The sequence below is a fragment of the Rattus norvegicus genome, chromosome 10 (genome assembly GCF_021556685.1).
Source record: "Rattus norvegicus strain SHRSP/BbbUtx chromosome 10, alternate assembly SHRSP_T2T, whole genome shotgun sequence".
Taxonomy (NCBI): domain Eukaryota; kingdom Metazoa; phylum Chordata; class Mammalia; order Rodentia; family Muridae; genus Rattus; species Rattus norvegicus.
The window spans coordinates 33,669,371-33,694,389 of record NC_141543.1 but is presented as its reverse complement, the minus strand read 5'-3'; the positions used below and the strand labels follow the sequence as shown (position 1 = coordinate 33,694,389).

Sequence of the window (25,019 nt, the reverse complement as noted above, 5' to 3'; positions counted from 1 at the left end):
CCAAGTCTAATGCTGGGGACTGGAAGCATACTGGCTGAGCATCCTGGTTTGTAGAGGATGCCAGATCATCCTGCCTTTTATATCATGACACAGAAGTAGGAAGTAAAATAAAGTTAGAGGGGGTGGGTTACAGCTCTTGCCCATCTGAGCCCCCTCCCTCACTGGGTCTCTCTTGTTATATATATTCCTTCCATTACTCAGCCCCTCATAAAGTACACAGGACTCCTAGGAGGCCATTTTGATCCTTTGTCTAACTACAGGAGGCAGAGCCTTAAAGAGGAAGCAAAGCACCTCTCTTCCTCCAGCCTCAGGAAGTATTTTGGCTCCTCACTCCATGTTAGGAAGCTCTGAGGCTTAGTGACTCCGTCCATTTATGACCTTCGGCCTGGCCTTCTAACCTGACTCCTTTCCCCTGGGATTTCACCAGGTTTAAAGGTAACGTGCTAGAGTCGCTGAGGGGACAGGAGAGCAGCAATCTTTACACTGAATCCCTTCTCCCTGTGGTTTACCAACACTCCATTTTCCTATGTGCAGCGGTGACTACTCCTCTCTGTTAAGCGGAAGGCAGTTTATAAGCCAGGACCTGCCATCATATCCACTTTAGAGAAAACAAAATGGAGGCGAGTTCATAGCTCTCATATGTGACACACTATGTCTTTGATTGTAAAATAGCTTGCTCTTTCATGCAGGACTCATAGGCAGCATATGCCCATTGATCGATCAAATGATTGTCTTTTTATTTGTTGTGTTAAGTCTTTTTTTCATACAGTGTATTTTGATTAAATTCTTTTCCCTTCCCAAACTGCTTCCAAAGCCTCTCCAGCACCCTCTCCACGTACCTTCATGCACTTTCTCTATCTCTGTCGAAGAAACAAAAACAAAACAAAAGCAAAAAAAGAAAGAAATCAAAACAAGTAACAAAGACAAAATACCAGAACAAAAAGAACACTAAAAGCATGGACTCCATTTTGTCTTGGCTAACTACTCCTGAGCACAGGGCTTGTCCTGAAGTGTAGTTGATAAGCTCAGTGTCACTCAGCTGAAGAAAACTCTCAGTGGGTATCAATTACAAACAGCTTCCTGTTTGTGGGTGGGACTTTTGAGTCCACTTCCGCCTCTCCATGTTGGGATTTTTGAACTTGTTGTAGGTCTTGTGCATGCTGTCAGCATTTCCATGAATCCATATGTGGATCAGGTTCACTGTATGCGGAAGATGCTTTTTCTTTTGAGTTATCCCTAGCCCTGCCTCTTAAAATCTTTCTGCCCTTCCTTCCACATAGATCCCTGAGCCTTGAGGTTTGATAAAGACATCTCATTTAAGCCTGAGTTCTCCACAGTCTCTCTCTCTGCATCGTCTAGTTATAGGTCTCTGTGTTAATTACCTTCTACTGCAAGAAGAAACTTCTCTGAGGAGGGTTGACTGATCCTCTGTCAGATGTATAATTGATAAAGCTAGTCTTTTTTGATATAGTTTTATTATAGAGCTCAAACTGGCTTTGAGCTGTGATCATCTTTCCTTAACCTCACACTGACTGAAATTACAGGCATGTGCCACTGTGTTCAACTTCAATAACTTTTTAAATGCTAACAATTCCTTATTCCAATTATAAACTCTATTCACTTACATGATTTTGTGTGGTTCAGTAAGGATAGCAGGTTCGTTTTATAAAAGCTAAAGCTTATAGAGGCTGAGAATTTTTCCAAGGACTAAACACCTAATATACTGACATCTTGGGATTCTGGACTGCAGGTGACAGACTGTTTGCAGCTTGTAGTTTGTGACAGCCTGATGTAGTAGCACAGGGATAGTCATCTTTTCTCTCTCATAGTGTCCACTTTTTAATAGATGGGAAAAATGTTTAGCTGTCTCATGGCTGTTTTGCCATTGAGACTTTTTGTGAACAGAGATGTTCATGGTCAACTTGCAGCATCTATATCCTTGAATTAACACTCGGGCAGGCCATTTTCTTCTTGTGGGATTTGTCTTATATTGTAGGGTATTGGGTAGCACCCTGGCCTCTTTCTACAAAAGACCAGTGCTATAGCTCTCCAGCATGACAACCAATACTGCCTCCAGACATTGCCAAAGACTCCTGATTAAGTTCACAGACTGAGAACTGTGGTCCTATGGAAATTCATTTGTTTAATCAATTATTCTTTGGAGACAAGGTGTCATATACACCAAGACTGGCCTTGAATTTGTTATATAGTTGAGGATGACATTGTACTTTTGATCCTTCTACCTCCAACTTCTAAGTGCTGGAATTACATGTACATGCTACTATCTCCAATTTATATGGTTATGGGGACTGAACTCAGGATTGTGTAGATAAAGACTCTATTAAACTACCCCACCCAGCCTAAATGGCTGATTTAAAATCTTAAGCTCATTATCTTCAAGTAGACCATAAGAAGTAGTTCATTTTCCAGCTAAGGCTAGCTAATAACCAGGGATTCCTAACTTAAGGAAATCCATAAAGGCTTCTGGTATACAGAATTATTAGACATTTCATTTATGGGTGCTGGGCCTAAAAGTTGTCTACTTGTCTGATATAGGTAGGGATAGAGGCCAAGATGGTCAAAACTTTTATAATTTTCGTGTTGACCATGGGGTGGCTAGTTAGACTTTAAGGTTTCTCTTCAAGGCCCAGAGGGAGGGGGAATACAATTCTTTAGGAGCAGCAGCCTTCAGATGAGTGGTGCTGGGCAGTGCTGAGGTCTGGGTCGGGTAGGCAGGCCTGAGACTGCAATCAATGACAATGAGACAGGACACCTGCAATAGTGTGAGTTCGATGGAGAAAGAGTCATGGAGAAAACCAAGGCATGAAGCTGATCTCTAGGATAATAGGGAGATTGGTTCAAGGCACAGATCACTTGGAGCAACCAAATCCAGCATCTCAGGCATGATGGGCATTGTGTTTGCCAGAGACAATGAGTAGCTTTTCCCATGACAGATGTATACAAAGAACTCTTCCCCAGCTCCCGTATTTCTCTCAATATCTCCATCCACCCTTACTGTGTATTTGAAAGGTAAATAGCTTCAAGGGTACTGTATGCATCTGTATTCTTTTTTCCCTCTCTTACATTTATCCTCATGAGTTCACACATGGGCTGAGCATGAGTCTGGGAAGAAAGCATCCCAGTAGACTGGAACCATATTGGTGAGGTGTGGGGGCAACACTGTTCCGGATACAGTGAACCTGTTGTGGGAAGCAGGGCTATTGAAAACACATCATTTTCGAGATGTTTGCTACCTGCTGTGAAATTCTGGGTGAATTCAGAGGTCTAGAGAGCACAAGATTCCCCATCTGAAACATGGAGAACATAGTCCCTATGTCCTTGGTGGCTGTAAAGACCACATAAGATGGTATTCGGAGAACTACTGTGGCCTTGGACAAGGCTAGTCACTTGCTCATAGCCATGCTTTTGATTCTTACTGAATTTACTCATAGATCAACTTTTTCATGTGGGCCAGAATTAGTGTGAAATTCTGAGGCTTAACCAAAGCTGAAGAATAACAATTCGAACACAAACATCTATGATTAAATGGCATTTTTTTTGGCCCAGTTTTGCAAACCTGAGTTCTGCATATGTTACACAATTTGGTTTTTAGGGACGAGAAGTGCTGCTAAATAGGTTTTATACATTTTATACTGCAAAGATAGCAACCAAGGAACACATAGGTAAATAAATTGATCCAGCTCACCCCATTTATTGTTGGGAGAACTACGACATAAGCCCTAGTCTAGTCAAATATCTATAACCTCAGGATCTGGACCCTTAATTGTCTGGTCATCTCAAGGAAATATGGAGGAGATGTTTACTAGCAGCCCAGGGGACCTGGATACTTACATGTACCCTTTAAACTTGCTGAGATGATTGTTCGGCTTCTCACACACGATGGTACTGTGGAAGTGCTCTGGTTGGAACTGCACCTCCTGGGAAAGAGAAGAAGACCTTGTGAGGCAGTTGCGTCAAAGGGAGCTAGTCTTCATAGGCTCCCAGAGAAAGCTAATTGCTACTATGGACATCACAAATGCGGTCACCGTGTTTTGCCACACTGTGATGCTTCAAGCATGTCAGGTTACAGTTACCTCCTCAAAGATGATGTGAACACAAAGTTGGGTGTAGACTAAAGGTAGGTGGATGCAGCACAAGTCAGCATTGCACAGCTCTCTTCCTGCCCATAGGCTCATGCAGTTTTGCTGCCTCCCTCTTCCATGATGTTCCCTGAACCTTGATAGCATGAACATTCACTTAAAATAAGTGTAGATTCCTATCTAGGATCTATGATCTCCATAGTCCCAGGCTTTTGACAAAGTCTACAATACCAGGTTCAAGATCTTTCCCATGGGAGGATGGCCTTGAAAGCCCACCCATAGCCATTCAGCTATGCAGTTACTGTTTTTGTTGCTTTGACCTCATGAGTTTCATTTGACCCCCACCCACTGTAAAAAGAACCTTCCCTGACTGTAGTTGAGAACAGCACAAATCTATGAATTTAAACAAATAACTTAGAACTGTAAGGAGCAAATGATTTCTGAATGAATGTGTGTTGTTAACATGGGTATAGTCACATAAGAGATCAATGCCTTAGACACAGGAAGCAGCAAAATCTTCCTCTGGTATGAGTGTGAATGTTGACAGTGTATGGAGAAAATCTTCACATAGGTCTCCTTCCCGTGTTTATGGCTTAAAGACTGGTACCCTACAGAGATCCCTCAGACCAAGATTAGCTAAACCTACCTCCTTGTTCATCTCTATACAATAATGCTATCTCATTGCTTATATGTTTGTAATAACCCCACCTACTTGTTTAACTGTAGGCAATTTATTTTATCCACTGCCTTAATCAGTTGTGCATAATAAACACACTGAGCTTCTAGGGTGCTGCACCTTCCTCGTCTGAGATCCCAGCTCTACTATACATGTCTCTGTCATTTCTTCTGTCATTTCTTCATTTCTTTGTTATCCATAGTCTGGCTTTTGAGACCCAAGCTGTGCAAGAACATGTCGTAGGTTGCAGTTTGTTAGGATGGACAGTCAGCAAAAAGAACTGTAGATTCCTATCTAAGGCCTATGATCTCCGCAGCCATAGGCTCCGCAATAATAGGCTTAGAATCCCTCCCACGGAGCAGGCCATGAACACGTGGGCAGCACTAATTGGATTCAGGGCTTATTAATAACAGTAAATAAAGATATGAAATTGGGAGGGAGATTGGGTTGAAGACGCGAAGGATGACTTGGAGAGAGGTAGTCATGGGTAGATATGATTAATATTCATGGTATAAGTGTATGACACTGTCAAAGAATAAAAAGTACCAGAAAGCAATGTGATGGTATTGATGTTTCTCTGGCATCTCTGGGTTTGTGTGTAGTCCAGAGCTGCCCAATGGTGGACAATCTAAGTCTGTTTCATCCAGTATGGAAGCCATCAGTTTGGCCACTGAGTGTGTGAAGTATGCTGATTTGGACAATTGCAGTTTTTCAAATGTAATTGAATTGAAACTAAGCTTGAGTATCTACATGTGGCTAGTGGCTACCATACTGGGTGACATAGAAACATATGGGGCTAAGGAAGGGCTTTTCATGGTAATGGTAGCCCTTTCCGCTCTCAGAACACTGAAGCAGAAGAGTCAGTGCCAAGATGAAAACAACAGTAAAAGAAGGGGTGAAGCAAGACATTGTCTTAAAACAACACCTACAACAGTAAAAGAAGGGGTGACAGGCCCGTTAACTACAGACAGCCACAGCCAACATGGTTTATGTATAATACATTTCCAGGGCTTAGAAATAGCCACATACATATGCATGTATGCATGTTCATATACATTTTTGCATTTCAAAAATGAGTTCATGGTCCTGTATCTGGAATACTCTTTCAGACAACACGTGTGCATGTGATGTATATGTATGTCTGCATGTGAGTAGGTCAGAAGTCAATATCTCATGCCTTCCTTAATGCTCTATACCTTATTTATTTTATTTTGAGACCGCGTATCTTACTGAATCACTGATTAGACTAGTCCAGCTGGCCCACATGCTCTAGTTCTTCCTCGCCCACTCTCCCTAGCACCAAGATTACAAACAGACACTGCTATGCCCAACTTTTTACATAGGTGCTGGGATTCCAAGCCAGGTCCTCATGTCCCCGTAGGAAGCACATTACTTACTGTGCCCTCTTTCTCAGCCTGCCTTGAACATTTTGAATGCTAATTTAAATACTTTTATGAACACCGGAAAAAAAAGCCTATTGCAAAGATATACCCTATTTCTTTACATTCTTTTCAGATTGAATATTTTTATCATTTGTTTTGACTATAGAAAGTCTCTCTCTTTGAAGTTGTTTCAGATATAGTAAAACAGGGGTAAAATCAACTAGAGATGATGAGACATTGCTTTCCAGCTCTAGTGCTCACCAATGCATTTAACAGTTGAGCCTTGGTTTCTCCAACTGTAGAATGCAGTTAATATTGCCAGCCCTGCCTGCCTCGTTGGTGCCTTAGTAGATAGAATCTGTATGGAAGAATTCTGCAATGCATATCATTCTATCCAAACAGAAGGCAGCAATGTTGAAGACTGAAGTGGGCACAGTCCCTGAGTAGAGTTCCGAGCATCTGAGCTAGTAAATTTATCACTCAGGGTGGTAAGCTACAGCTCTTCAAAGGGGCAATTTTATTAGAAGTAATGATAGCATTTTCTGCCTTTGTGTAAATATACTGTCCATTACACCCATGGGGGCGCCAACATAAATAAACTCTCTACTCACTTGAAATAAATGGCCCATCCAGGAGTTACTAAAAATATGGCTCTTGTCCCTCCAGGTATTGATTCTTTCAGGGACAGTGAGTCCTGAGATGATGACAAATCATGTTGTAATTTGTCAGCTGCTTTTGTGCTCTTGATTAAGCCATGTGCTTTGGTCCTGACCCATAGCACTCAGTTCATTGCTGGGTTTCTAAAAGCAGTGGCAGCTAATAATCCCGTAGCAGCTCTGAGTCCCTACTGCTCATTGAATTATACCCTGTGGGGCTCTGGTCATGGCCATGGTGAAGGTTGAGTCTCTTACTCTGTGCTTGCTCAGAGCAAACCCTCTCCTGTGTCTTTTTTCTGGTTCCTTCTTTCTAGGCACTGCTCATGGGATCCTCTGTCTGCATCTCGCAGAGGGCTGCTTTTGCCCTCTCTTGCTACCTGCCTCCTTGGTTCCTTCCCACACTCTCCAAAATGGATGCAGAAGACACAAGAACACTGCTTTTGCAAATGTTTATTATTGTTTAAAGTATGTGTGCGTGGTATGTACATGTGAGTGTAGATGCCCTTAGTGTGCAGAAAAGGATGTTGTGTCCCTTGAGCTGGAGTTACTGTCAGCTGCCAGGTTCCATTTACTATCCCTGTGTTACATTAAAATGGTAAGAAAATAGTTTGCGGGGATAATAATTTATCATTTTAAAAAACTATCTTCTGTGAAGTTTACTTACTCCTGGTAGATCCTTTCACTTTAGCCAATTAGAGGAGCTAGCTGGTTTTTTTTTTTTTTTTAATGTGCTGTGTCTACTTCACATGTACATGCCTAGGTCTATACAGCTTTTAAAAGACTGTTACTTTCCTTTTAGGGCAAATCTTAGAGTTCCTTGTTTCAATTGGTATGCCATCATGGTCTTAGAGTGTGACGTTGGTGCTGGAGAGAGGGGTTTTAAGGGATGTCCATGGAAGGTGATGGGTAAGGACACAGTAATAGATTACATTGTGAAGACTATGCCACACAATCAGGACAGTCCCAGGTATAACCGTAGCCTCCGTTTGTAGGAACAAGACCACTTCTTTTATGGGAATTCTTTGACCTACGTGCTGATTAGTCCTTGTGTCAACTTTATATAAGCTAGAGTTGTCTGGGCAGAGGGCTCCTCAGTTGAGGAATTATCTCCATCAGATATGCCTGTGAGAAAAATCTGTGGGGGCATTTTCTTGATTGATACAGAAGTACCCATGGTGGGTAGTGGCATCCCTGGGTAGGTGGTCCTAGGGCATAAGGAAGTAAAGTTAGCAAGCCAGGAGGAGCAAGCTAGTAAACAGCACTCCATGGTCTCCGCTTCAGTTCCTGCCTTGAATTCTTGCCCTGACTCCCCTTTATGATGAATAAGCTATAAGAGGAAATAAACTCTTTTCAACCCAAACTGCTTTTGGTCATGTCTTGACTATAGTAACAGAATGCAAATTAGGATAGCTCACTCACAAAAACTGTCTTCAAAGTTGAGGTCTCATACACTCCTTCTTTTCTCGTTCATGATTTTGAGTACTTATTGACTATCAGGATCTGAATCTTGGGGGAAGGGGAAGAGACTCAGAGAGGAGGAAGTAGGTATTGACACAAAACAACTCTGATAGCAAAGAAATAACGCCCAGTTCCCAGTCTTGCTCAGGCGTGTCCCCGTGCTACCTTTGGAATCAAAACAAAGTGGGCCAAAAGTCAGGGTGTCATAACTACCCAGGTTGTGTCGTCTTACTCTTGGCTGATCTGTGTCTCAGATACAACAAACTGGCCACTGTCAAGGCTACCAGGAAGTGTAAACTAAAGCGATCCGGCCGGAGCACATTCTAACAGCTAGAAAAGGTTAGAACAGGAAACCCATTGCATGTTCTTCCAGTTTTACTTTTCTAACTTCACTTTCTGTTAAACTATTTTCACAATGGATTTTCAAGACATTCAGTAAAACTGGTTGACAAGTCCATGCTTTAGTTTTTGAAATTCCAGTGGACCACTGCTCCATGTTTACTCATCTCAAAGATCATTGTTGTTCTTTGCAAAACAAGTTACTGAAGTGCCTTCATCCTCCTGCTCACATCTCGATGTAAGCCAAGGTGTCCTGCCTCTTATGCTGTCCTGCGGTGGGACTGTGAGCTGAGTGCAATGACTCCAGGAAGGAAAATCACCCAAGACTGTTAACTTACTACTGCTCCCAATTCTTCACTGTCATCGTGGATTCCTAGTTGTGGTTTCTAAGCTCAATCCCTCAAGTTTTCTTTTTGACCTCTGAACCTTACTATATGCTCTTCCTTCCCTTCCTTTTCCTACCACATTCATATAACAATTCCTTTTTTTTTTTTTGATTATCTAGAACCAGTCTCACAGAATTCTTTTACTTGTGAAGAAAAGAACACTAAGTCACTGTAATGGCCACCGAATTTCATGGCCACACGGCATACTTTCTTTTGGGTGTTTTAAATTCTAATTCACAGAATGACACCCTTTATTTACTTTATCATCTTTAATTTTAATGATTTTTACCAAGTATTCAAAACAAATTAGTCCCATTTTTATTGGAGAGAAAACTGAGTGTTGATTTATTTTCAAATTTTCTGTATTTGCTATTCTTTCAAAACTTGCATTTTTGGATGTAAGCCCAAGGTTTTTAATCTCCTAAGGCCCCATCTCTTCACCACACACTGTAGTAGTCTGTGTTTTTAAACTTAGACAATACTTAATATCTAATCACTCACATGTACTTATAACATCTTGTTAAATTGTCAAATCTCTAAGTGTTTTTGTGTTTGTTCCCTGGTATACGGTAGTGTCCCTAGGTCTCCCTTTAATGACTTCCAATGTGATCTGTAGGGCAAAACCAGGACTCCTAACATAGATGTACTTTTCAAATTTTGTGAGAATTTTATTTTTAATTATTCTTGTTCCAAATCGTTTATATTTTAAGTATTTACATTTGTTCCATGACAACTTCAGATACACGTTTAATAATCCTGTTTATTTTCTCTCTGCCCCTCATTTTACCTCACTCACAGTGTGGCCTTCCTGATTTTACTATACGTACCCCTTCCTATACTAACACCCTTTTGTTTAGAGACTCATGTTTTAAATCAAGATTGGTAAATGACTAATTCCCACAGAAGGTCACCAATTCCACAGCAGTTTCGCTAAATCTGTGTTTTCTTTGCTAATGAACATTGAAAGCATTACTGCATGTTGTGGAGTCACACAAGGTCTTGAAGCTATAAAGTAGTTGTTCTCAACCCGTGGGTTGTGACCCCTTTGGGGGTTGAATGATCAGGGGGTCATTCATATCAGAATTCCTCCATTTCAGATATTTATCTTATGATTCATAACAGTAGCAAAACTGTGTTTATGCTACTGCAGTTATGAAGTAGCAACACAAATATTTTTATGGTTGGGGGTTACCAAAACATGAGGAACTGCGTTAAAAGATTACAACATTAGGAAAATTGAGAACCATACTTGTAAGGTAACAGTGACACACAGTTATATGTTCTTTGACTACAAGATTCATGTTTCAGATTGTTTGGAAACCCCTCTGTCATTCAAGACACTCTGTGTTCATCAAAGGAAAGGAAACAGCCAGGCTTTCCTCTAACACAGAACACATTTATTCATCCAGATTCTACTATGAGCCAAGGATGTCTGTTAAAAAGAAGAATGGAATCAGTTATCACTATGATTGCTTACTGCTGAGTCCATTTATCCACGGTGCTCAGGTGAGGGGGCCACCATGAAAATTCCTGGACTTGGATTAGCCCAACAAAAAGCATGGGCAAGGACACCTTGCCTAGTCACGCCAAAAAAAGGGTTACAAGGCTGGTAGAACACAGAAGTGTGGAGGAATGCTATAGAATTGGGGAATTTTTAATTCCCCTTTACCCACTCTTTTAAAGAAAAAAAAAAAGCGTGTTAATAGGGCATCTAAATTGTGAAAGCAAATGTTCGCCACACCTCATCTGCTGAGCTATATGTCTGTTTCCTTCCTGGATGCAAATGAGATCAGCCCTAATTTCTGAGAATCCTATCTGAAACTACTGACACTTATTGGCACTTGACAACCTTTCTAGTTCCTGGTTGATGATTGTCCTTTTCAAGATAACCACTGGGAGTGATGAGTAATCCCTTCCCTCTGTCTCTAGAGGAGGGGCTAGTCTATATAGCCTGAGGAACCTGGACAGTCTTCCTGCCACACTCACTGGCATACAAGAGCATGGCTTGGGCTGGAAGGCCATCAGAATGGGACCCTAATGATTTTTTGCAGATTGGGTTTCCTTTTACCAAGTAGATGGATATTCTGTTTTTTTATTCAAGGCTAATAAATCTTAAGGTCCTGCTGTGACATTTTGCTAATAAAGTCTGGGTTTGACATTCCAACCAAATATTGGAAAAAGAATGATTTTGTCCCCTGATCATTTCCAAAAGGAATTATAAGTAGAGTTGTTTACCAAGGACTGTGTCATTCAGTCATTAATTTCTGATTAGAACACATAGGCTCAGTCTATCTCCTGCCCTGTGTATATTTTCTCTTTGACTCCAGGAATATATTATTGCATACTTCACAGAGAAGGTTCTTCATCTGACGTGACATGAGGCATAAACTCTGGACGGGTGCCCTCAGAGGGCAGTGATGTCCTAAGGGAGTATTCACTGCAAAGACAAACCTTCTCTGTATAAAACTGTCTTGTTACAGATAAGAAAAACACAATAAAACAATGGGAAAACCCCATGTTTTTGGCAAAAGGAGTCGTAAAAAGCAGGGTATAAATTTCAACTGGAGAAGCTATATTGAGCTGTTCACAGAAGATACAATCATAATGTGTCACCTCTGTCAATAAATAATGGCAATGAAAATCCAAGCCAGGCATTTGGTAACGGTTAGACATCCTATAGCATTGGATGAGAAAGTGGATTGATTAACTGGAAGACAGTAGCGAGGAAAAATGAGAAGTAGCAACATCTGTAGAAGCCCAGAGAAGAGTACTCTCTACACAATATTGAGAAGGCAGAGGAGCTAAGACAGGAAACAGGTTTTGGGGAAGAAAGTCTAGCATGGGAGGGGGGGGCTACAGGAGAGAGGCAGAGGACATCTAGACCCGCCCAAGTGTGGTAATTTAGGATTTTACAGTCTGGGTCTATAATGAATAGGATGGATGTCCATTGTTTTGCTGCTCATAAACCTCTCTCTCCACAGATCAGTCCTCCTTATGACTTTCAGGCAGAGGAAGCAACTGGGCATAGTTGATTGGTCCAGGAACCAGTATGTGGTACCCAACCTGGGACAATCGTCTTTTTCCCTGGGATGCTTTCCTGACGTAGGTGTCAAGAAGACTGATTGTTCCTCTCTGGGAGCTAAATGGGAGCAGGGGTCAAAGATGAAAAGAAATAACACAAGAGGTGGAGCTTATCCTGATGGATTCTGACTTCCTGGTACCACAAGGCCTAAGGCTCACTCACCATACATCTTTCCAACAATTTTCATTCTGGGCAAGGTATTTTTAGTCAGTATTTTGTTATATGTAACCAAAGTATTTTTTCATGTGTGCACATGTGCACATGTGTGTGTGTGTGTGTGTGTGCATTTGTATGTATATGTATGTTTTTGTTTGTATAGGGCAGAAGTTGACATGGCTATGTTCTTTCATTTCTTACCACAAACTGTTTTGGTCAGGATCTTATACTAAACCTAGAGCTTGTTGACTGGGTTAGACTGGGTGATGACGCACGCTGAGGGAGGAATCCTCCTAGCCCTACCTTGCTGATGCTGGGATTACAGGCTCAGGTCACCTTTGTGTTTTATCATGGGCGCTGGAGATTGAATTTATGTCCTCAGGGATGGCTGTGCAGCATTTACTCACCTGAGCCATCCTGCAACTAAGATTTTTGACTAATCCACATGTTAGATAGGTATGGTTATCATGTGAGACAAGAAATGTTTTCCATATTGAGTTTAAATATACATGAGTTTTCTTACCAGTTAAGATTGTGTAGGCCAATATTTAAATCTAAATATGTTTAGCTATGGAGATGGTGGAATGGAAAAAAATCTTAAATCTTTGTGCTATCATCCATTAGTACCTTAGTGTGATTACATCTTTCACATAACCTGGCAGAGTGGGTTCTGAATGAATACAAATGGAAAAGCACTTTTAAATAGTTGTGTGTAAATAATGCTAACACTGGGAAGAGGGTATTCAATGTTGATGCTGTGCATGTGTGTCTATATGGACACATACAATTGTGTCTGTGTGCATGGATCTGTGTGTGTATCTTTAGGTCACATGAATAGTTAATCTGTCTACATGCATCTGTGTGTGCTATTATGCATATATGGCTGCTGTGTTTCTGTGTTTGACTATCTCTTGTTCTGTGTATATATGTACACAAATTTCCTTCAGTGTGTGTGTGTATATTTGTGTGTCTATACATTAGGAAAAAATATAGGAGATAGTCTATTAAAAAAAGAGACCGGAGATTCACAAAACATAAGTCAAAGGTAAAATTATTTGGTTCTCATTGGATTGTTCTGTCACTAAATTATCATTATTGTACAAGTAATTAAATTTTATATAACTTGGATATTTTCATGTACAGGAAAGTTATAATCAATCAAGAAACGGGAATGACAAATAAAAGGACATATAATTAGTTTAGCATTGGTGAAAGCAGTCAGGTATATAAAAATTGAGTTTTAATTCAGACTGAACACTATATTAACTAGTTAAGCTTTACTAAAATCTAGCATCTCTCAAGTTGATTTTTTTCATTTCTAAAATGTTTCCAACATCTTGTTCTTCTAGAAGAGAAAGTTGCTGTGACAGCTAGTAAAGGGGACTGGTCAATGTACTGGGTAAGGACTTTATCTGAAGTAACAGGAAGATATACATGTAGTGTGTGGGTGAGGTCCAGTTAAATTTTTGAGTCCTGAATTTAAGTTTTTTCTACTTGAATGCACAGGAATAATTATCACAGAAAGCAACAAGCACCACCAGCATGCACTGACCGTGATCACTGAATACAACTTCATACAGAGAGGAACCAGATCTACCAGAGACTACTGAAGAGTCACGTGACACCTGTGACACTTCTTTTGAAGAACTTATCACTGGCTGAAGAGGACAATCAGTAAAGACAGCAACTGCACAGATTTGACACGTGTCATTTCTGTTTAAATCCTTAGAGTTCTCATTCACACTAGAGCAGCAAAACTTAAATTCACTAGACATCTTTGAAAGATGCTGGAGAAAGGTTCTTTTAAAAACTGGTAAATGAATGAAAATTATCCTGTCTTCTGCATTTTCTGGGCAGGAGACATCTCAGCAAAAATAAATTCTCCATAGAAGAAATTAAATTAGGTTATAGTCACTGTGAAAACTCCATTGAACTTATAGATCTAACCAATTGTCACCAATGACTATCAACAGGGCAGAAAAGACAACCATCTTCTGTGAGATGTTCATACACTATGTGTGGTGGATTGAATAAGAAATATTCACCATACGCTTGCGTATTGAAGCACTTGGTCCCCAGTTGGCTGTTTGGGAGGTTATAGAACCATTAGGAGATAAAGCCTTGACAGAGGAAGTATATGATGGGGGAAGGGCTTTGAAGGTTCATCGCCTTCTTGTTTTACTGCTGCTTCCTGTATGTGGATGAAAATGTGATCAACTAGTTTCTTGCTCTTGTCCCATGCCACACTTCTTTGCCATGATGGACTCTATCTCAAACTGTAAGTCAAAATAAAATTTTTCCTTAACTTGCTTTTGCTTACTATTTTAACATAGCAACAGAAAAATAACTAACACAGTTTCCTATGACCCCTCTGTCTTTACACACACACACACACACACACACACACACACACACACTCACACTCACACACACACAGACACACACACACAACACACACACTCACACTCACACACACACAGACACACACACAACACACACTCACACTCACACACACACACACTCACACTCACACACACACACACACACTCACACTCACACACACACAGACACACACACAACACACACACAACACACATACGGAGAAAGAGAGAGAGAGACAGAGAGAGAGACAGAGAGAGACAGAGAGAGACAGAGAACAGAGAGACAGAGAGAGAGACAGAGTCCATTAAAGAATGATTATTTGTTGGATCCAATCACAAATTTATAGAAATAGACTAGAAAGGGGAACACGTTAAATGATACTACAGAAACACAACAAAATCAAAAAAGTCAAGTTTATGGCAAATTTTGTACAATAAACAAATTGGTTTATTAAGCAACTTGATACCAGCTATGCAAAGGAAGAAGAGAGATAAGCTAGACATGCTAAGTTGAAAGAAATACAAGATATTAACCTCAGTATCTGGCCTGGTTCAAGCAAATACACTGGTAAACCAGTTAAGACCACTGACTTAAAAGTTAATATCAGAGAATTATTGTTGTTTTGCAGGCATGATGATGGTGTTCAGGAAGAACTTATCATTCAGAGATACATGGTAGATATTTGCTGGCGAAATGCTAAAACGTTGATTATTAAAAATACCTTCCAAAGGCGAAGAGGGAGGGGGAAGATGACTAGATTTAATTCTGTATGTGCTGCTTGTTTAAATTATTTGATGGGTACATGAACATGTATCAGATTATCCTCTAGATTTTATGTATACTTGAAAATTTCTACAATAAAAGTCATAAGTGAGAAACCTTCCTGAGTTTTATGCAAGTTTAGTCCACTACTAGCAGGGTAATTGAGCTGCTATTGTTTCACTTCTAATGGGCACCGTAGAGGTGTTTGCCACATAGGGTTTTGTGCGAAATTACAAGACAAAATACCTGTTGCATACAGTACAAGCTTGATTTAAGTTACACATTGATGCTTCATAGAATTATATACTTTTATATAGATTATATACTAAATGACCCACAAAAATATAACCACTGTTTAACAGTGATAAACTAGAAAGCACTAAATATTCTTGATAGAAATTCTGAACAGCCTGTCATGCGTGGGCAGGACTCATTACCAGATTCCATTTCTACTAGGGAAGCAAATTTTGCCTGGTTCTCAGGGCGGGCGAGGTTGAGAGGGTTGGCGACTATGGCGAGGTTTTGAGATGGTGGTTCTTTTGCCCTTAGTGGAGCACAACGCCTTTGTAGGCAAGTGTTCATGTTTCTAAAAAATGCTAAAATGAGTACTTCTCCTGCAGAGAATAACTGACTGTTTCTAACTGAGCAAATGCTTTCAAGCAGTAACTATTGGTGGGGTGGAAGCTATAATAGTTAACAGATATTCAACAAAGAGTTGAAAATGTAATTATTAATCAGTGGTGCCCTGGGACAGTGCCTTTCAAGTTCAATATGCATGTGAACTACCAGGGACTCTTGTTAAAATCACTGAGATTCCCCATTGCTGGGTAGCTCTTAGATGATGCTGAAATGGCCAGGCAAGGTTTGGGGTTAGCCTAGCACAAATGGGAAAATAATTGGATACATGCTTTGATAGACTTAAGTTTCAATCATTTTGATGCCAGACAACCAAGAGCATGCTTGAGCTAGAGTATTGATTTGGAGAATTCATTTCTGATTCTTTCACTTTAGCGACTTGTGTATTTACTAAAGTAAGAAGCAAAGGTCTTTATTTCTAGAGGAATCAAGATTCAGAATGTAACAAATAAGAAATGTAAACAAATTAACTCTCTGGGCAAATTGTATTCTGAGCAGAACTTAGAATAGTAGTAAGTTAAACTGTTTGCTTCCACCTCTTCACCGGTGATACGATATGGGACTCACTGTTGAAAAGGTGAATTCATACCCTAGATGCATAGAACACATGAAACTCAAGATGGATGATCAAAATGTGAATGCTTCACTCCTTCTTTAAAAGGGGAACAAGAATACCCTTGGCAGGGAATAGAGAGGCAAAGATTAAAACAGACACAGAAGGAACACCCATTCAGAGCCTGCCCCACATGTGGCCCATACATATACAGCCACCCAATTAGACAAGATGGATGAAGCAAAGAAGTGCAGGCCGACAGGAGCCGGATGTAGATCTCTCCTGAGAGACACAGCCAGAATAAAGCAAATACAGAGGCGAATGCCAGCAGCAAACCACTGAACTGAGAACAGGACCCCCGTTGAAGGAATCAGAGAAAGAACTGGAAGAGGTTGAAGGGGCTCGAGACCCCATATGAACAACAATGCCAAGCAACCAGAGCTTCCGGGGACTAAACCACTACCTAAAGACTATACATGGACTGACCCTGGACTCTGACCTCATAGGTAGCAATGAATATCCTAGTAAGATCATCAGTGTAAGGGGAAGCCCTGGGTCCTGCTAAGACTGAACCCCCAGTGAACGTGATTGTTGGGGGGAGGGCGGCAATGGGGGGAGGATGGGGAGGGGAACACCCAAAAAGAAGGGGAGGGGTTAGGGGGATGTTGACCCGGAAACCGGGAAAGGGAATAACATTCGAAATGTAAATAAGAAATACTCAAGTTAATAAAAAAATTAAAAAAAAAAGAAAAGGTGAATTAAAAAATGACTCCTCCCAAGAAGATTCCAGCTGAAAAAGCGATGACTTTGGCCTAATTTTAGTTCTAGGAAAAGGGTTTGAACAACAGTTCTGGTCCCCACAGTGTCCTAGAAAGCAGATACTTGTCAGTGGCTACTATGTTTATAATTGTACTTGAATTTCATTTGCAGAAAGAGAAGAAGAAACTTCTTGAGCCAGGGGAATGAATGGTCACTTTCACCTATCATGACCCTGTCTGTGTCAAATCCAGGAAATGTCCCCTTTCCTAAAATTTCATAGGAATGTAAATAAATACTTGTTCTAAAAAAATGCACCCAGGGACCTGAATATATTGTACATTGAACCCTCTATGAGGTTGGTGTCTGTGGGATTCTAGCTTATTAGTTTGACCTGACCACGTTTTTCAAGAGCTAGGGACTGTGTTGGGCATATTCTACCTTTGGGAATGCCTGTTCAAGGAAGCCACCTTCAATTTCTCACCATTTCTAGATAATGGAAATATTATTTGAGGTGGGGACTTCTAGCAACATCTGAGGTTAGTAAAAGACCATTGGGGGAGAGTGAGGGTCTTATGAATAACATAAATTTAGAGAGAAAATACATTAACAAAAAGTCATGGAAACTCATTATTCAAAACTCTTAAGTTTCTACAGAAATCATATTAGGAGGTATTCAAAATCTCCTGAGACAATAGTGAGATCTGCCTTTATTGTTCCCCAGAATTTCATCTCTCAGAAGAGGGTAGCAATGCTCTCCTCACGGGGTGTGTATGGACCCAAAGGATAATGCGTTCAGAAGGGTGGCCATACAGTAAGGAACATGGATGGATGGCCATTTACCATTCCTTCTTACTATAGTGATAGTTGTTCTTACCTGTTTGTTTGTCTGGGGGAATTATTATTTTTGGGTTTTGTTTTTCTGTTTGCTTTTATTTTTTCCACCAGAATGATGCCTTTTCTTTGTTTCAGTTTTTAAGAAATTGTCAGTGAGTCTATATCAAGAAAATGTCGGGGAACATTTTCAAGGTGTGCCTGCTGGGCACTGTCTCACTGTGGGATGGGAGAGGGTACAGATATTTGTGAAAGCTCCTGAGGGACAGTGATGGCACATTTTGAGTGCTCACTATGTAGCTGCAGCAAGTCTCTGAGTGGTGTTCCCACCCTTCCTATGGCAGTTCTTGGATCTCTTCCTTGGAATAAAAGATTTCTATGCTCAAATATTTAGGAAGCTACATGCTTCTTCGCCTCCTTCGGGCTCATTAAAGGATCAGAGAAGTCCTATAGGATACAGAAGTTAAAACGTGTTTATTATTATCTTTTGGTCTTATTTTTCTTTGCAGTGTTCTCCTTCCTTGCAACTTTCATCTGTATCTTTGTTCAATACATTGGGGAAACTCTGTGGTACAGCATTAGCTAATAGTGAATTCTGTGTATACATGGAAACCTTGGGCATTAAAAACAATGGGAGAAGCAGGGAGCTGAGAGCAGCCAGGACATGCCCAGTCCAGAGGCTGGGCTGAACTTTAATCCTTTAATCCTGCTGCTTTTGTTCTTCCAGCAACCTGCTACTTATGGAAAGACTCTGTAAATGATAAATACGTGCATTCCATATGCACCTCTGTATAAATACAAGGTAATAGCCAAAGGGCCAAGAAGGTGAGCTACCATAGACTTTAAGAACAAACATGGTTTTAAATTCTGTTTCTAGCAGGCTGACAGGAACCAGATGTAGATTTCTCCTGAGAGAGACAGTCAGAATACAGCAAATACATAGGCGAATGCCAGCAGCAAACCACTGAGCTGAGAACGGGACCTCCATTGAAGGAATCAGAGAAAGGACTAAAAGAGCTTGAAGGGGCTTGAGATCCCATATGAACAACAATGCCAACCAACCAGAGCTTCCAGGGACTAAGCCACTACCCAAAGACTATACATGGACTGACCCTGGGCTCCAACTGCATAGGTAGCAATGAATAGCCTGGTAAGAGCACCGGTGGAAGGGAAAGCCCTTGGTCCTGCCAAGACTGAACCCTCAGTGAATGTGATTGTTGGGGGGAGGGTGGTAATAGGGGGAGGATGAGGAGGGGAACACCCATAGAGACGGGGGGGGGGAGGGGTTGGGGGATGTTGGCCCGGAAACCAGGAAAAGGAATAACAATTGAAATGTAAATAAGAAATACCCAAGTTAATAAAGATGAAAAAAAATTCTGTTTCTAACTCTAAAGCTCAGTGACTGTGGGCTAGAGACATGAGTTCTCTATGCCCTAGTTTCTGCATTTGTAAAATGAGGACCATAATCCTGTCCATTGGTTGGGCTGTTGTGGATTAGTTAATCATACAAAGCTCTTACTTAGCACGGGCTCAAGTTTATTATTGTCATTAGTGAATCACAGACACTCTTAAGCAAAGGAAAATCAGGATAAGGACAAAGAACTCTGGAAGCCAAGTTGGTAAATGTTCTTTTCACATATGAATATACATTTTTAAGAAATGCTAAGTACCCCGTGAGAATTCAGGGTGAGAATTTGAAAAGTTTATTAAATCGAATGGTTATGGTGTTGGAATATGAGGATTGTTTCACCTAGCTTCCCTTTAGATAAATCCCAAAGTATATACAAGAAACAGTCCAGAGCTGAGGCAAAAGGAAGAAGAAAAGCCAATGGCTGAAATTCAATAGCTTTGAAGTAAGAGAGGAAATGAGATTCAAAATTAGATGAGGATGAAGTCATAGGAGTTAAAACAGAGATGTCTATGCAAACAAAGCTTTATGATTTCCAGGACTTAAATGAAAAGGAATAGAATCAAATACCATGTCTAACAGATCTTTCTTTGCCTGTCCCCAGACTAAGGTATCAGATTCCCCTGTGCCCATGTAATGGATGTGTGTCCTGTGAAAACTTTCCTGTAAGTATCAGTTAAAAAGGTTTCTCATCAAGGAAGTAGGTCACAGGGCCCCAAGGCCAGATGTAGATTGTTCCTGCCTGCCTTGAAGGACTTTGTGACCATACACCAGATTTTGTTCTCCTCCTTATAAACACTAAAGTGATTCAGTGAATGGGAGAGAGACAAGCCAAGGAAAGTAACACTCAGAGGCCACGCCAGTTCAGTGGGCGGGGCTTGGAGGCCAAGAGATCAGTGAGTGGAGATGTAATGGTGCCCTGTAGGTATGTTCTTGTTCTGAGGGCCAGAGAGACCATTTACTGTGTTGCAGCAGGTACAAGCTCTTATTTCCCCCTTATTTCCGTTTATTCTCTTGAAAAACTATGGGGTATCTGTTAGAATTCCTGCCCACAGTGGAGAGGAGGGACCAGACTGAAGATGGCTATCAATCACATAGGAAGTGGTTGAGACATGCCCATCAGGTACCGTAGAGGAGGCAAGCTGAGTCAGAATACACGGTTTCATCTTGAGAAATGGTATAGACCACAGAACTACAGCTCATGAGACCCTTGGAGGACTGGAACATTTGCTTTCTTTCTCCCAAATCCCCTGACTCATTTAATTCCTCCATAGCCAAAAGCCGGCAGAATAAAAAAGTGACAGAATTCTTTTTCCCCATCAATAGAGGTTGGAAATCAAGCTATATAAGGAGAATTGCAATTGAAAATCAGAATATCACATCCAATTAGCCAATAAAAACTGTTTATGAAAATCATTGATATTAATAGCAACTACTTACTCTTTCAGTGTTCTCTTCATGCTAAGCAATCAGGTCTATACCATTTAGTCTTTCGAATTACTCTAGGGAGAAGTATTATTTTTACCTTTTTTTAAAATAATAAAGTAACCAAAGTATGAGAGAGTGGTAACTTCTGTAAAATGAGACACTTTATCCATGTCAGAACTTAGTAGTTAAATCCAGTTCGTCAAAACCTAGAGTCGGAGCTGGTCACCACCAAACTCTCTGTGTTTCCTCTACCACCCTGCTCTGCTGGTTATGTGTGAAGAAGTAACAAAGGTGTCAACAATGGCTGACTTTGGAGAGGATTAGGGCTGTCAATGTGGTAGGTTCACAAAAGGGAAAGTGGGAACTGGGACACAACTCAGTTGGTTAAGTGCTTGTTGTGAACACATGAGGAGAGGAGTTGAGTTTGATTTTCAGAACCTACTTTAAAAAAAAAAAGAAAAGCTCAGCATGATAAGTGTAATCCTGGTGCTGGAGAGCTAGAGTCAGGTGGGTCCCTGAGCTTGCGGGCCACCTAGCAGCCTATACAGTAAGGCCCACATTCATAAGTTTCAGTAATAGATGGATGGCTTCTGAGGACACACCTGATATCAAATGCAGATATTTATGCAAATAGGCACCCATATTGGAACACACATGCATGTGTGCACACACACACACAGACACACAGACACATACACACACACACACACACACACACACACACACACACACACACACACACACACGGGGCAGGGGCAACTGGGAATAACAACTACTTCTTTGCTGTAGTTAAGGGAGAGCCAAAGGAATATTAAAGATTCGTGTTTGAGCTGAGCAAAATGAACAGGGTCACCTGAGAACAAAGGAGAGGGTTGGTTGCGTTCTTAGCTGAGCAGTTGTGGGACTTGATTTTCAATACAAGGTAGATTTTCCAGGAGGACAGTTAATCATCACTTTTGAAATCAGTCCTTCAGACTTATTAGCCTCAGTTTTCCTCATCTGTGATATGGGCATGATCGCTACCCAGAAGGTTGCTGGGAGGACTGAATTTCTAAAGAGGCATCTGCTACCTCCCCCTTTTTCCTGCCAGTGTAGGTTCAGCATTCCAAGAGATAAGCTTGCTTCTTGTCTCTTATCTCACCATGGAAGGTTTTATAGAGAGAGCATTTACCTGTTGTGAGAAGCCCTTCACAACACGCCTCTGCTTGAGGTTGGTCTCTCCATCCAAGTTGGCAGTTTCCAGATGGCAGACCCCACTGGGGTCTGAGGAGAAGAGAAGCAGGATATCGGCTGGGACAATCTCATTGCACCGCATCTGGACGAAGTCTCCCACACGCACATCCTGCCAGCGCTTCTGCATGTAGCTTTGTTCTTTTCTAGGGTGTAAGGAGGAGAGGGGTCTCAGTAAGCTTTGAGATTCCTCAGTGCAATGGCTTACTTTAGATGTCAACTTGCCACAATCTAAAAGTCAACAGTAAGGGTCTCCACTGAGGAAATGGGTAGATCAGGTTGGCTTGTGGGCATATCTTGATTATTGGATGACCCAGCCCAAAGTGGGTAGCATCCTTCACAGGGTCGGGGTCCTCAGTGGTGTAAGAGAAGAGGAGGCTGACTAAGTATAAACTAGAGAGTGAGTGATCAAGCAAGCATGCATCTAGAAATTAATTTTCTCTCTGCTCTTGGCCTTGATGTCCCTATAATAATGGTCTGTATCCTGGACCTGTAAGCCAAATAAAATTCTTCCTCCCCTAAGTTACTTTTGGTTTATAGAATCTCTTCCTTTGATTTTTTAGAGTTGTAAGCAATTACCAAGTGCTGACCAGGTGTTGTGCTGAGCCTTTCTTTCCTGGGTGGAAGAGTTCTTTAAGGGGGAAGGGAAGGGAACTGTGGCAGTTATCACAGGAGAAAGCAAAGGTACAAAGATCACAGATAGAGAAAGGATTGTTCTAAATTACTGGGAGCAAGGAGGCAATAAAAGTGAAGATATTGATCATTAACAATGTATGGGACACTGATAAAATGGCAACCTCCAGACACATTTAGAACATTAGTAAGAAATTGCCAGGGAGTTTGATAGCATGGGACCCACCGTAACTGGAAATCAGAGGACTGAAGATCGAGAAGGAAATGATATGTTTACCTCTCTGTCATTTATCCAACTTAGATAATAGCAGTAGCAAGAAGACCTGCCAATTTCACATTTACAACACACTGAGTACTGGTGTCAACGTTTGCTCGCTTATATGACAATTCCTTGGTGCAGACATTATATGAATTTCACAAACAAAGAAACTGAGGATCAAATCTTTCTTTCCTCAAGTCTCATAAAACCAGAGTTGTACAACCTGAGCTTGTATCCAGCTTAATGTCAAAGCTCATGGCTTTTACTGCTAGCCACTCCCAGCTAGTATAACACATTAGCTCTTCCATTCCCTCTTTCTGAATAGCACATTGCATTTACAAAGAGCTCTCATTATCAGAAAGTCTGTTACACCCAGCCAACTATTTACAAGTTTTGCTCTCCTAAGTAATCCAGAAGCTCTTATTTTCTATCTTAAAAAAAAACTATTTAAAACTATCCCTCAGGGTCCTATAAAGTCTTCTGTCCATGCCAAGCCATGTCTAAAGCCTAAGATATCCTTAATTATTCCTTGGATCATGTGGTTTCAAGACCTATCCTAGACATGTGGGTTCTTCTATGATCGTACCTCTAATGTTCCTCCTTCAACGTGAGATTTGAAACTAGACCAGTATTCCCTGTGTGGTTTTTTTATTTGAGCCCTGCTGGCTTAAAGTTGATATCGCTAAGTGGACCTGGGTCTAGGGACACAGCTTACTTCTGTGCCATTTCCACTAGATGCTGAACTCCTCTGGATATGTTGTTTTTGCTGGAATCTGAGATGTGAACGAAAGTTCTCAAAGAGGTCCAAATGACTGTTGCCTTTCCTTCTCTAGGTTCTCTAGAGAATCTTAGCAAATCCCTCCTAATAGTTTGGATCATACATGGCTCCCACAGAAGACTCCCAGCTTTTGAAATGAAGTTGTTTTCACCTGAAAGGCTGGAGGAAGAGCCCATCAGAGTAGAAGGTCATCAGGCTTGGTGAACAGCCTTACATCTCAAGGTTACTACAGGGTCTGCAGAAATATTCCTTGACCCTAGGAGCCAAATGTAACATTACTGGTCTAATCCACGGCAATCATACCCACATGGCTACCAAATGTGGGTAAAGTCTCTCTGTAGCATTATCAGTATTTCATATGTGATAAAGCATGTGTCAGATTTCCACATGACTGTTGATTAGTTCCATCCACACACCCATTGTACTCCATATCTCTTCTTAAAAATGAAGAATTGGGACAATCCTATCACCTCTATTTCCATTTATCCCTTCACAGATATAGTAAAAAAGTATATTCATTTGTATACTTAGGTTATATCCAAAGAGCAAAACAGTCACAGCAACTCAGCCCTGGGATCACTTGTTGAGTGTTCAGGTACAAGGCTCTTTAAAGGCTGTGAGATAGACTAAACTCTCAGTGCCAAATGAACTTTCAGAGAATGAAGTTGGTTTCTACTGCTTTATCTTTTCATTTTGAGAGAAAAAAATGATTCTTAATATTAAAGGAAACTTGCACCAGTTTATTCACGTCTCCCTTTATTTCCTCCCAGCCTTTGGCTTCTGTGGCGGTAGCTGGGATCTATCAGATAAAGCCTTCGGGCCTGTGGGGGTATCTGTTGATTACTACAACATCAGCATCCCGCCTGGTGTGTCAGAATGGACTAGGGGGAACATCCTTGAATCTGAGTATCATCTGAATGGTCATCATTTTCAGAGTATCTGAAAGTTGTGACAAATATGCTAGATGGGATTGCTACATGCAGAGCAAAATCAAAACCAAAGCATCTCCATCGGTGAAAACAAGTCTGCTCTCTCCACTTCCCAATAAAGGTCTCCACTGCTTAGGATGGGGTATAGGTAGGGATAAGGAAAGATGGGAGGTTGTGGAGGTTAGTTTTGGGTACA

At 41.0% G+C, this 25,019-nt stretch overlaps 1 protein-coding gene across 8 annotated transcripts in view; it reads right to left on the bottom strand.

Moving 5' to 3' along the window:
- Atp10b (ATPase phospholipid transporting 10B) overlaps positions 1-25,019 on the bottom strand; it is a 330,892-nt gene that overhangs the window by 63,068 nt on the left and 242,805 nt on the right. For all 8 annotated transcript variants that reach the window (XM_087571592.1, XM_087571588.1, XM_087571589.1 and 5 more), the window contains 2 exon segments: positions 22,166-22,370; positions 3,853-3,938 (listed from right to left, as the gene is read on the bottom strand). In XM_087571592.1, the coding sequence (XP_087427718.1) occupies positions 3,853-3,938; positions 22,166-22,370 (291 nt within the window).